Source organism: Hyperolius riggenbachi, chromosome 7 (genome assembly GCF_040937935.1).
Source record: "Hyperolius riggenbachi isolate aHypRig1 chromosome 7, aHypRig1.pri, whole genome shotgun sequence".
NCBI lineage: Eukaryota > Metazoa > Chordata > Amphibia > Anura > Hyperoliidae > Hyperolius > Hyperolius riggenbachi.
In genome coordinates, this window is record NC_090652.1 from 32,676,748 (window position 1) to 32,689,046 (window position 12,299).

Here is a 12,299-nt window from a genome sequence, read left to right on the forward strand (position 1 = left end):
CTGGCGAAAAAAATCGTTCGAGCGATCAGAAATTCTGATCGGACAAAAAATCGTTCACTACACCATCAACTAACCAATCATTGCTTCCTATCTATCACGACCACCAAGAAAATCCAAATTTTCGTTCGACGAAAATTCATTCGGGCGACATTTTATTCACTCGTTCATAATCGATTGTGTCCACCAATGGAGATTATTTACAACCAATCCGATCAGAATTTCTGATCGCTCAAACGATTTCTCGCTAGAAATTGGACCGTTAGTGGCCAGCTTAAGGCTACTTACACACCAGGACATTGCGTTTAGGGGACGTTATAGGGCACATAACGTGCCCCTAATGCAACACCTGGTGCTCTCTGATATGGACGTCAGAGTGAGCCGCGTTGTGCAGTTCACTCTGGCGTCCGTGATGCCGCTATGCGTACTGTTGGACTCATGTGGCATCAAGTGGTCCCGCCCGGCCAATCGCCGCACAGAGCGGCCGCACCAGGAAGTAAACACTGCACGTCACACCGTGCAGTGAATATTAATTAGCCATGTGGCTGGCCGCTCTCCACTCCTTCCCAACACTACTGAGCATGTGCGCACAGTCTAACGCGCATAACGCACAGCATGCTGCACTCTCAACGGATGTGCTGCGTTACAATGTAACGCAACGTGGGCACTGTGAACAGCCCATTGATTTTTCATTGCTGTGCGGTGGGCTGCGTTACAGGCTGCTCTAACCTGCGCCTGTAACGTCTTACTGTGAAAGCAGCCTTAAAGTGGACCTGATCTCAGAACTTCCTTTCTGCTCTAAAAGATACGCAACAGCATAATAACCTTTAAACAAAAACTTTTCTTTGTTACAGCTGATACAAATCCTGCAATAAATCTGCACTGTGTCTACTTCTTACATATTGTTAACATTCTGTGCTTTCAAATGAGCTTATCTGCCGCGGCAGTCAGGTGACAGAGGGGAGAGATCAAATTACAACTTGTGATTAGTGAGGGCCGAATTGCAGGCTAAACTCTCTAAATACATACAGGCTGCATTTCTCTACGTTTTCCTTCTGTCCTGTGCAAGAGTTCAGGTCACTTTAAGGCCCTTTTTCCATAGACTGTTGATAGGCAGTGAAATGCCTCTCAAACTCTCACAGCAGCTCACTGCAGCCTGGTAACTGCTCACTGCTGCTGCCTGGTAACTGCTTGCTGAGCACACAGCTCAGCAGTCTGTGGAAAAGAGGCCTAAGAGCAGATACAACACTCGTAGAACTTCAGTAGAGGGAGCTACATACTTGTGTATCAAAATAAAAGTGAAACTAGCTTTGTTGAACACGTCCAGCATTGTGCTGACAAGGAGTTACCTTCAGGCAGCATATCTAGTACAGGAGCTACACCCTGCCAAAGTGAAAGTATCAGATTTAGCTTATTAGCTTTAGACAAACAAAATCCGGATGGAATCACTAAGGGAATTCACCAGTTCTGAAGGGAATTACCGCGCGGTGGAACTGGACTGGCCTCCGCGGACATAAAGGTAACTGCAAAACTTGCCGACAGTTCATCCCGTTTCTGTTTTAGAATAACTTGTTTAAGAAAGTAGTAAAGTCTAATTCTCTGTCCACGTTTCCTGTCTTTTGAGCTGTGAACATATTTGAGATGCCTGGTACACACCCTGCTTTTCTTACTCAGTAGCATCACGAGGGGGGTGCAAGGGGGGTGCGGGACGCATCAGGCATAGCCCCCAACTGTCCCTCTTTTTGAGGGACAGTCCCTCTTTGGAAACCCTGTCCTTCTTTCTTCCTCATTTGTCCCTCTTTCAGGACCGATGTACAGATATATGTAAATAGATGTTTTTTTCTCTTGAAAAATGTGTTTGATTGACTGTAAACTTTATTCACATCCTATAACCCCGTCCCCACCGCCTAATGCCGATCGGCGTTGGGAGGGTGGCAGCCCAAGGACCGCCTAATGCCGAAAGGCGTCACGTCCTGGGGCGGGGTTTTGCAGGAGATCATGCGCGCCGATGCTCCGCTCTGTCATCAGTCTCCCAGTGGCGGTTGCCGCTAGGAGACTGTTAGACGACAAAACCGCCATCTATTTACATTGTACAGTGCTGCGATCTACGGCAGTGCTGTACTGGAGACAGCCGTGTCACTCGGCTGTCCGCTAGAGAGGCTCAAGAGCAATCCCCTCTCATAGGCCGATGCCTAAGACAGCCGATCGCTGTCATTGGCTGGCGGGGGATGGGAGGGAGGGGGGGAGGAGTAAACAAAGAAAAAGTAGGGAAATGTTTTTTAAAAAAATATATAAATAAAAAACAAACAAACATTGCACAAGCGATCAGAGCCCACCAAAAGAAAGCTCTGTTGGTGGGCAGAAAAGGGGGGGAGGGATTCATTTGTGTGCTGTGTGGTATGGCTCTGCAGCAAGCTTCTGAAGCTGCAGAGCACATCATTGTAAAAAATAGCCTGGTCACTGAAGGGGGGGGTTTAAGCCTATTGTCCTGAAGTGGTTAAATTGATAAATTTCTTGTTTTTAAACGTTAATATGAAGGCAAATAAACCAGGATAGAAAGCACCCGTGTGGTTTGAATTATAAAACAACATATTTTTCTTATGAAATCTTTATGGTATGTGTGTGTGTGCTGGGGGTGTGGTTAGGGGAGTGGCAGGGGCGTGGCTTAAGTGTCCCTCTTTCTTATCTCAAAGAGTTGTGAGTCATGCATCAGGTGTCACTGCAAAAGAAGTGACATCCAGGCAGAAGTGATTGAGGCTCATTCCTCTGGTCCCAGGTAAAGCGGGATATTTTTTAGAACTAAGGAATCCTTTAGATGAACACAAGCTACTCTCATTTATATGTTGTTGTTTGCCCAGCAGTGTCTGATTGTTCCCGAGCCATGGCTGCGGTCTCCCCGGCTGTACAGGCCGTCTGCCGCCTACAGCGGAGATTAACCAGCGTATTCGCAGAGGATGCAGACGGATTGCTGGATGAGCTGACCTCTCTGGGCCTTATACCGCTGGAGGACTACATGAACCAGTACTACGATAAGAGTCCGGGAGATAAAGCCCGCCAATTATTACATGCAGTTCTCAAGGGAGGAGACCAGGCCTGTGCCAAATTCCTCAGCCACCTAAATAATATGATAATGAGATTCCCAAAATTGTCCTGCCTTGAGAGTAAGTCACCGGTATTCATGGTAAAACATGTCATCTATTGATGTTTTCATGTGATTGATGTGTACTGTCCTGCGCTTAAAGGATACCCGAGGTGACATGATGAGATAGACATGGGTATGTACAGTGCCTAGCGCACAAATAACTGTGCTGTGTTCCTTTTTTTCTTTCTCTGTCTGAAAGAGTTAAATATCAGGTATGTAAGTGGCTGACTCAGTCCTGACTCAGACAGGAAGTGACTACAGTGTGACCCTCACTGATAAGAAATTCCAACTATAAAACACTTTCCTAGCAGAAGATGGCTTCTGAGAGCAAGAAAGATATAAAAAGGTGAATTTATTATCAGTGAGGGTCACACTGTAGTCACTTCCTGTCTGAGTCAGGACTGAGTCAGCCACTTACATACCTGATATTTAACTCTTTCAGGCAGAGAAAGAAAAAAAGGAACACAGCACAGTTATTTGTGTGCTAGGCACGGTACATACACATGTCTGTCTCATCATGTCACATGTCACCTCGGGTATCCTTTAATAAACCATTTTTGCATTTTTTTTTGTTTGTTAAAGTGGACCTGAACTCTTGTAATGGACAGAAGGAAAACACAGAGAAATGCACCCTGTGTGTATTTAGAGAGATCAGCCTGTCTAATTCCTCCTCATCTGTGACTAATCACCACCATGAATTGATCTCTCAGCTGTGTCAGCTCAGGAATCGCCTCTGCCATGGCAGAGCAGCTAATTTGTAACAAGGGATGTTAACCCTATGTCTGCATCCATGAAAGCAGGAAGTAGACACCCTACAGATTTGTTGCAGGATTTATTTCAGCTGTAACAAAGAAATGTTTATAATGCTGTTGCTTATCCTTTACAGCAGAGAGGAAGTTCTGAGTTCAGGTGTGCTTTAACTGCCTGCCAGCAAAACTGTTTTCCTGTGCCAAGACAGATGCTGATTGGCTGAGAGTACATCATCCTGTCTGCTATGCAGTCTACTTCACTATTCCAGCATTACCCTCCTGAGGCAGTCGGGAATGAGCTGTGAAGAGACTAAAGCTTTGCTGTGAGCTCAGAAGCGTTAACCCCACCCACTCTCTCTGCTATCGCTCATATACTATGTAGGCTTGTTGCATACTACAGTAAATACATTCTTTGACAGTAGTAAATATCTAGCTTCCGCTCACAGTGGTTACACAATCAGGCCTGGTCCACCCATGATGCCAAGTGAGGAGACTTCCTCAGGCGACAGAAGTCTGGGGGCAGCACCAGGCAGAAACAGGAAGTGAAGAGAGTGCCTGGCCAACCTATACTGGGGGCAACTGTACCTGGCTACCTATACTGGGGGCAACTGTACCTGGCTACCAATACTGAGGGCAACTGTACCTGGCTACCAATACTGAGGGCAACTGTACCTGGCTACCTATATGGGGGGCACCTATACCTGGCTAACCTATACTGCGGGCACCTATACCTGGCTAACCTATACTGGGGGCAACTGTACCTGGCTAACCTATACTGGGGCAACTGTACCTGGCTAACCTATACTGGGGGCAACTGTACCTGGCTACCTATACTGGGGGCAACTGTACCTGGCTACCTATACTGGGGGCAACTGTACCTGGCTAACCTATACTGGGGGCAACTGTACCTGGATAACCTATACTGGGGGCAACTGTACCTGGCTAACCTACACTGGGGGCACCTATACCTGGCTACCTACCTATACTGAGAATGTTTTTGGGGAGACTCACCGCAACTATAACGTGCGGATTAAATTGTCAGTGCGGATCATTCCAAATGGGGGGGTAGTGGCGCGTCCTCAGGCAGCTAAAAGTCTAGAACCAGCCCTGTACACAATGATTGGGCAGCAAGAAGTAAGAAGTAAAACTGAGTTTCTGTACACAGTGCACTGTAGTCTATAGTGATCAGCGCAATATGGATTCCCAATCTGTTCAAATAGCTTGCTATCTTCTTAATCCACCACCACACCGCTTGTGAGATCACTCACCAGCTCCTTAGATCATAATAAATGATCATATGCGTGCAGTCAAAAAACACCAGCCCGTCTGGTCGCAAGTGGGCTCTTCGCAGCCTTCTCCTCAGATCCTCATAAGTAAAAACATATAAACACGCTCCACATAGCGTAATCCAGTTCACTTTAAAATTTATTGCTTTTAAAACACAATCTATTACACTCACGTGTCATATATGTATGTCCATAACAGGCATACAAGTAAGCGCAGGGTTGGTTTAGACGGCGGTGTTGCGTGGAGTAAACGGCCGGACGCTGCCCGCTATCTAAACCAACCCTGCGCTTACTTGTATGCCTGTTATGGACATACATATATGACACGTGAGTGTAATAGATTGTGTTTTAAAAGCAATACATTTTAAAGTGAACTGGATTACGCTATGTGGAGCGTGTTTATATGTTTTTACTTATGAGGATCTGAGGAGAAGGCTGCGAAGAGCCCACTTGCGACCAGACGGGCTGGTGTTTTTTGACTGCACGCATATGATCATTTATTATGATCTAAGGAGCTGGTGAGTGATCTCACAAGCGGTGTGGTGGTGGATTAAGAAGATAGCAAGCTATTTGAACAGATTGGGAATCCATATTGCGCTGATCACTATAGACTACATTTGAGATTTATGAATTGACATTGAGCATCAATTTGGATCGGCAGCATTTGATAAGATTGGGTTGTGTATGAGGAGTTTCGCACGGAAATCATTGTTTATTGTACACAGTGCACTGTTGGAAATTTGCCTGTCACCCTGGACTCGGCCCTCTCCTTCACCTCCCACATCCAAACTGTAGCTAGGTCCTGCTATTTCCACTTACGCAACATCTCCAAGATCCGGCCTTTCCTGACCCCAGACACTACCAAACTCCTTGTCCATGCCCTCATCATCTCCCGCCTGGACTACTGCAACTCCCTCTTGTCAGGCCTTCCTCAAAACCGCATCGCCCCCCCTAAAATCCATCATGAACGCAGCAGCCAGACTCATCTACTCCTCCCACCGCTCTGTCTCCACAACTCCCCTACGCAAATCCCTTCATTGGCTTCCAATTCACTTCAGAATCAGCTTCAAGATCCTATGTTTGGCATACAAATCCATACACAAGTCCTGCCCAACCTACATCTCTGACCTGGTCAGCAGATATACACCTGGCCGCCCACTTCGCTCCTCCAACGACCTCCTCTTAACCACCCCACGCATCTCGCACTCCCATGCCAGACTGCAGGACTTCACTAGAGCTGCCCCTATCCTGTGGAACTCTCTCCCACTGCCCATCAGGCTTGCTCCCACCTTCAACACCTTCAAAAAAGCACTCAAAACTCACTTCTTCAAGGAGGCCTACATAAACTCAACACTACCCTAATCCTTTCTGCCAATAAATTCTTGATGCACCCCCTCCTTTTGTGTCACCAGCCCCTCCCTCTAGATTGTAAGCCTTTGGTAGGGCCCTCTCCCCTTGTGTATCTTACTTGATTGTGTGCACTTTACCCAGAATTTGGAACTGGTAATTTTTTACCACTACCATTCCAGTTTATGATCTGGCATTGTACTACTATCTGCATTGTGTTGTGTATCTTATTGCTATTACCTGTATTGTTGTATCTATGATTTGTTACCTGTATTGTTCTGTCACCCCTGTTATCATTGTCTGTAATCCTATTTATTGTACAGCGCTGCGTAATATGTTGGCGCTATATAAATCTAATTAATAATAATAATTTCAAGTATAAGGATGTAAAAACAGCGGTCAGTTAACAAAATAACTCAACTTCAAATGAACAAGCCTTAAAATGAACCTGAACTTAGAACTCCCTCTCTGCTCTAGAAGATAAGCAACAGCATTATAACCTTTAACCCTTTAGCACCCACATATAGGAAGAGTTTATGCGAGTGTAGTGCTGAATTTTTCTTTGGCTTTGGGAAAGTGTGCTTTCCCCAGCTGGTCAGGCCATGCAGAGCAGCGCAGGGAGCATTCTTATGTTTTTCATGTCCTGACAGCTGTATCGGCTTCTTCTCTTCCTCCACCCGCATCAACGCAATCCCGACATCGTCTTTTGGCTTCTTTGGGGTTCAGAAGGTAGTGTTTGCATTGCAGTGCCACCCAGTGGTGGGAATCCTTCACATGATAGGACGTGGGATTATAACTCAGGGGATGGTGTCAGTGTTGCAGCGCCACCTGGTGGTGAAAGAAGGGTGATGAAGGAGACTCATCAATCACCCCTCTTCCCACAGTGCAGCCCTACAACGCCATCCCCTGGGTTATGATCCCATGTCCTATTATATGATAGGGACTCAGAAGAGGATGCCAGGAGTGCAGCACGGTGGGTGGAGGAAGAGGAGAAGCTGATCCAGCTATTTTTTGTATAACTATGTCATGAAGGTATATTATTAATATTTTTGCAAATAAGGGCTTGTCATTATGGATTGGGTACAAAAAAAATAATATATCATTGCCATACATTGTACTAGGGACATAATTTAAAGGATGTGATGGCCACGGCAAATAAGCAAATAAAATGTGTGGGTTTTATCCACAGTAGCTTTGTTTATTTAAAACTATAGGGGATAGAGAAATCGTAGAGGAAGGCTGCTACACATACACTCACCCAGCAAAGGGAGCAGGAGAATCCTGGCTAACTTCAGTAGTGGACAAAAGGAAAAGCTCGCTGCACCAATGGTTATAGTGAAAGTAGAAAATCTTTATTCCTTAATCCAACATCACAGCATACAGCAAATAGCTCACGCATATCGGAGCGAAGATAGCTATGATTAAAGGGAAGGTTCACGCTGCTAAAAAAAAAAAAAAACTGCACTCACCTGGGACTTCTTCCAGCTCCTGGCAGTCGATCGGTGCCCTCGGAGCAGCTCCTCTCCCTCCGGGCATCCAGCGGTGAAGAAGCAGACCTCGCCAGGTTGGCTTCCAGGTTGGCTTCCGTGCGCTCCACGGCGGGAAGTCACGTGGTGTAGAGACGTCAGCGGGTCTCTACTGCGCAGGCACAGTAGAGACCCGATGACGTCACGTACACCACGTGACCCGCGCCGTGGAACGCACATGACGCCGACCGGAAGCCGACCTGGCGAGGTTGGCTTCTTCACTGCTGGATTCCCGGAGGGAGAGGAGCTGCTCCGAGGGCACCGATCGACTGCCAGGAGCTGGAAGAAGTCCCAGGTGAGTGCAGGTTTTTTTTTTTTTTTTTTTTTTTTTAGCAGCGCAGATCTTCCCTTTAAGGAGCCATCTTCGCTCCGATATGCGTGAGCTATTTGCTGTATGCTGTGATGTTGGATTAAGGAATAAAGATTTTCTACTTTCACCGTAACCGTTGGTGCAGCGAGATTTTCCTTTTGTCCATTATAGGGGATAGAATTGAAAAAATTATGTATTTTTTCATTTTATTCCTTGTTTTCTCATGCATAGAAAATAAAGTAATTATTGAAAACAAGTAACACCCACAAAAAGCCTAACTTATGGTGAAAAAAACAAGATATAGATCTTTTAGATGTGATAAGCAGTGATAAAGTTATGGCCAAATGAATGGGAGGAGCGCTGACAGGTGAAAATGGCTTTTGGCGTTAAAGAGACACTGAAGTCTCCTAAAAATCATGTTTTTATTTATAAAATGTGTTTAACATTTCTGCCCCACCTAAACCGCCGCATCCCCGCCGCTGAAATCTAACTAAATCCCCCCTTCGACTTTCTTGGTCGTGGATTTTGCTGCTAGACGAAGCAGAGCTATGAGCCACAGCTCTGCCTCCTTACGTGTCAATCAGCCGCGTATCTCTGCCTCTCCCCCGCCCCTCTCAGTGAAGGAAGACTGAGAGGGGCGGGGAGAGGTGGGGAGAGGCAGAGATACGGGCTGATAGACGCGTTTAGAGGCAGAGCTGCAGCTGAAAGCTCTGCCTCTACAGGAAGCGCTGCCCAGATTGCCCCCCGGGAAGTTAGGGGGGATTTAGTTCTATTACAGCGGCGCGGATGCGGCGGTTTAGGTAGGGCAGACATGTTCAACACATTTTTTAAATAAAAACAGGATTTTTACAAGACTTCAGAGTCTCTTTAAGGGTAAAATACGGTAGCCTGTAGGGTGAAGTGGTTAAAGCAGGCCTGAACTCAGAACTTCCTTCCTGCTCTAAGAGATAAGCAACAGCATAATAACCTTTGAGGGCCCTATTACACTTGTAGGGTAAACCTGCTTGTGTTCCCCAATCTGCCCGCATGGTGCAGTATAGCAATGACGGCAATGGAGCCTTTCACACTTAGGGCCATATCCTATTTAAGGTGATAAGTAGCTTACAGATGCGAGCTACTTATCACCTTGCCATTGCAATCCTATTGCCCATATCCTTCGCGCGATGGCCGATCGTTAGGGAGCATTACTCAGGCGAAGCCTGAGCGATGCTCCCTTTTACCGAGCGATGGGGAGTGAGGTTTACGCTGTGGTCCTGTCCATCAGCACCACGGCCTCACTCAGCACACATGCGCACTCGCCCGCTGAACATCGGCGCCATCTTCTGCCGCAGCATCTGGGGGTCTCCTTTAATAAGGAGACCCCCAGAGCTCCCCGTCGGGTCGCCGCACACTTTAGAAGCCCCCGCGCAGCTCTGCAAAGGCTCCCCTGTCATTATATGTACCGCCGCCGATCACCCGACACCTCTCGCCGCAAAATCTGTCACGTAATTACAGTGTATCTAACACTGTAATTACTGTCCGCATAGGAGCCCGGGAAAAGCATCTTTGAATCTGCAGCCGGGCTTCCCATTGGTCCGCTGTCTGAACCAATAAAATGGCTCATACAGCGGACCAATGGGGAGCCCGGATGCAGATTCAAAGATGCTTTTCCCGGGCTCCTATGCGGACAGTAATTACATTGTTAGATACACTGTAATTACGTGACAGATTTTGCGGTGAGAGGTGTCGGGTGATCGGCGGCGGTACGTATAATGTACTAAACACAAAAATAGAGCTGTATATTAAACACTACGGACATTCATGTCCAATTGGGCTAAGCAACATAATACTCAAAGGCAAGAAAAGGAGCCCAGTGCTAATGAAAGGTTATATAAGATACCAGAAACCGTCTCAATGTATAAACAATGTTTATTTAGGACTTATCCTTGACATCACAAAACAATTAAAAACAATGTTTAAAACCCCTGTCCTAATCCAATGGTCTTTGGAAATCAACGCAGCAGCAAAGTGACTAGTGCTATATATGCAATGTGCAATAGATGGGACTAAATATGATCCTGAATATAAGTGCAAACTGCCAATAGAAAAATACAAAAACACACATTAAAAATTAATGTCATACCAAATTAGTGACTCCAATCATATAAAAATCAATCATATAAATCGTGCAAAACAACAACCTTGAGTATCTGTGATTCTAAATATTGCACAAACAAGTCATAACATTTATTAACCCCAATACACTAATGCTTAGTGAAATACGAAAGTGCAAGTGCTTACCATAAATTGTAAAATTGCTGCATGCGGAGAGACTGGGGGACTGTGCCTTGCGCGTTCGCAGCGGGCGGCTGCTTCTAGGGAGGCTACGCTCAGCAATGCCTGGAGCCATATTATATTTGCTGCACTTCTCGCGGTATTACGTGGCCACGTTGGGCGGGGCGGAGTCGCGTCATTTGACGCGACCCCGCTCCATCCCAGATCGGACTTCCGTGCGTTCCATATGACGCACCATAGCCGACCTATTAGTTCTATGTGCAGCGAGCAAACCTGTGTTAAGTAATTCTACCATATATACATTGGGACAATAGTACAAAATAACAAATATACAAATAAACTTTCTATTACATAATATTTAAATATAATTCTTGAATATATGAATAACAATCTATAACATTAAAAAGAGGGTTTTTACTATAATATATGACATCTTGTGGTCAATTGATGAATAACAACCAATAATCTCAAAAACACTGTAGAGGAACATCAGACAGGAGCCAGTTGAAGACCCCGATCGTTCTCAAAAGATCCATGTTTCTTGCAGATAAGATAATTCAAAACCGGCTTCAGATCAAAACATGAGCAAACAAGAGAACCTAAAGAATATGTTAAGAAACACGTCCATTAGTCTCTACATTTCATCAGATCACATCAGAAGTCCCTCAAAAACCATACATATGTGGATCCCTGCCTGCTTACCTACAGGCATCACCATAACATCAAACTGTCAATCAAGAAATTGGAGTGATCACCTGGAGTAGTGTAATCTCTGCCTGCTTACCTTCAGGCACAGAAAAAAGGAGGACAGTCAAAACTGTACGCAGCAATAAAAAATTCCCAGAATGACAAAGGAGGCATGCCACATCAACAACACAACATATATGGTAAGATATCACACAGCCAAACAGGAGGAAATAACTCACCAGTCTTCCAGATGCTCATGTTAAATAACAGTAAACTCTGTTGATACAAAACTACAAAACAGGAGACAAAAATTTAATACATATGATATTTCACAGAAAACAACTAAAACTTGCCTCCTCATTAAGGCCCCGAGGTTGTCTGGTTTTTAGTATGTGTATCCACCTAAGCTCCCTCCTTAGCAACTGAACAGTTATGTCACCTCCTCTTTCTCCCTGTATGACCCTCTCTATGCCTACAAATGTCCAATCTCGAATAGAACCCCCATGAAAAAACAATGCGTGTTCTGCAATAGTGGTGAGGACCTTATTTTCTCTGTAATCACGTTCAGCCAATCGAATCGTGGAAATATGTTTCTGGAGCCTTGCCTTAAGTTGATTCTTGGTCTGACCAATGTATACTTTGCCACACGGGCACTCTATCTTGTAAATCACACCCGTCGTCTGACAGTTGATAAATTGTCTTATTGTGTATTCTTTACCTGTGGTCTGATTCATAAATGTTTTAGTAATCTGCATGTTAGGGCACAGATTACTAAGACAATTTATCAACTGTCAGACGACGGGTGTGATTTACAAGATAGAGTGCCCGTGTGGCAAAGTATACATTGGTCAGACCAAGAATCAACTTAAGGCAAGGCTCCAGAAACATATTTCCACGATTCGATTGGCTGAACGTGATTACAGAGAAAATAAGGTCCTCACCACTATTGCAGAACACGCATTGTTTTTTCATGGGGGTTCT

General features: G+C 45.4%; 1 protein-coding gene across 1 annotated transcript in view; it reads left to right on the forward strand.

The window, feature by feature from the left end:
* Positions 1-1,365: 1,365 nt before the first annotated feature.
* LOC137524239 (interferon-induced very large GTPase 1-like) overlaps positions 1,366-12,299 on the forward strand; it is a 28,522-nt gene continuing 17,588 nt past the window's right edge. The window contains exons 1-2 of the mRNA XM_068243867.1: positions 1,366-1,516; positions 2,859-3,158. Coding sequence (XP_068099968.1) covers positions 2,879-3,158 — 280 coding nt within the window. The 5' untranslated portion in view covers positions 1,366-1,516; positions 2,859-2,878. The remainder of the gene's footprint in view (positions 1,517-2,858; positions 3,159-12,299) is intronic.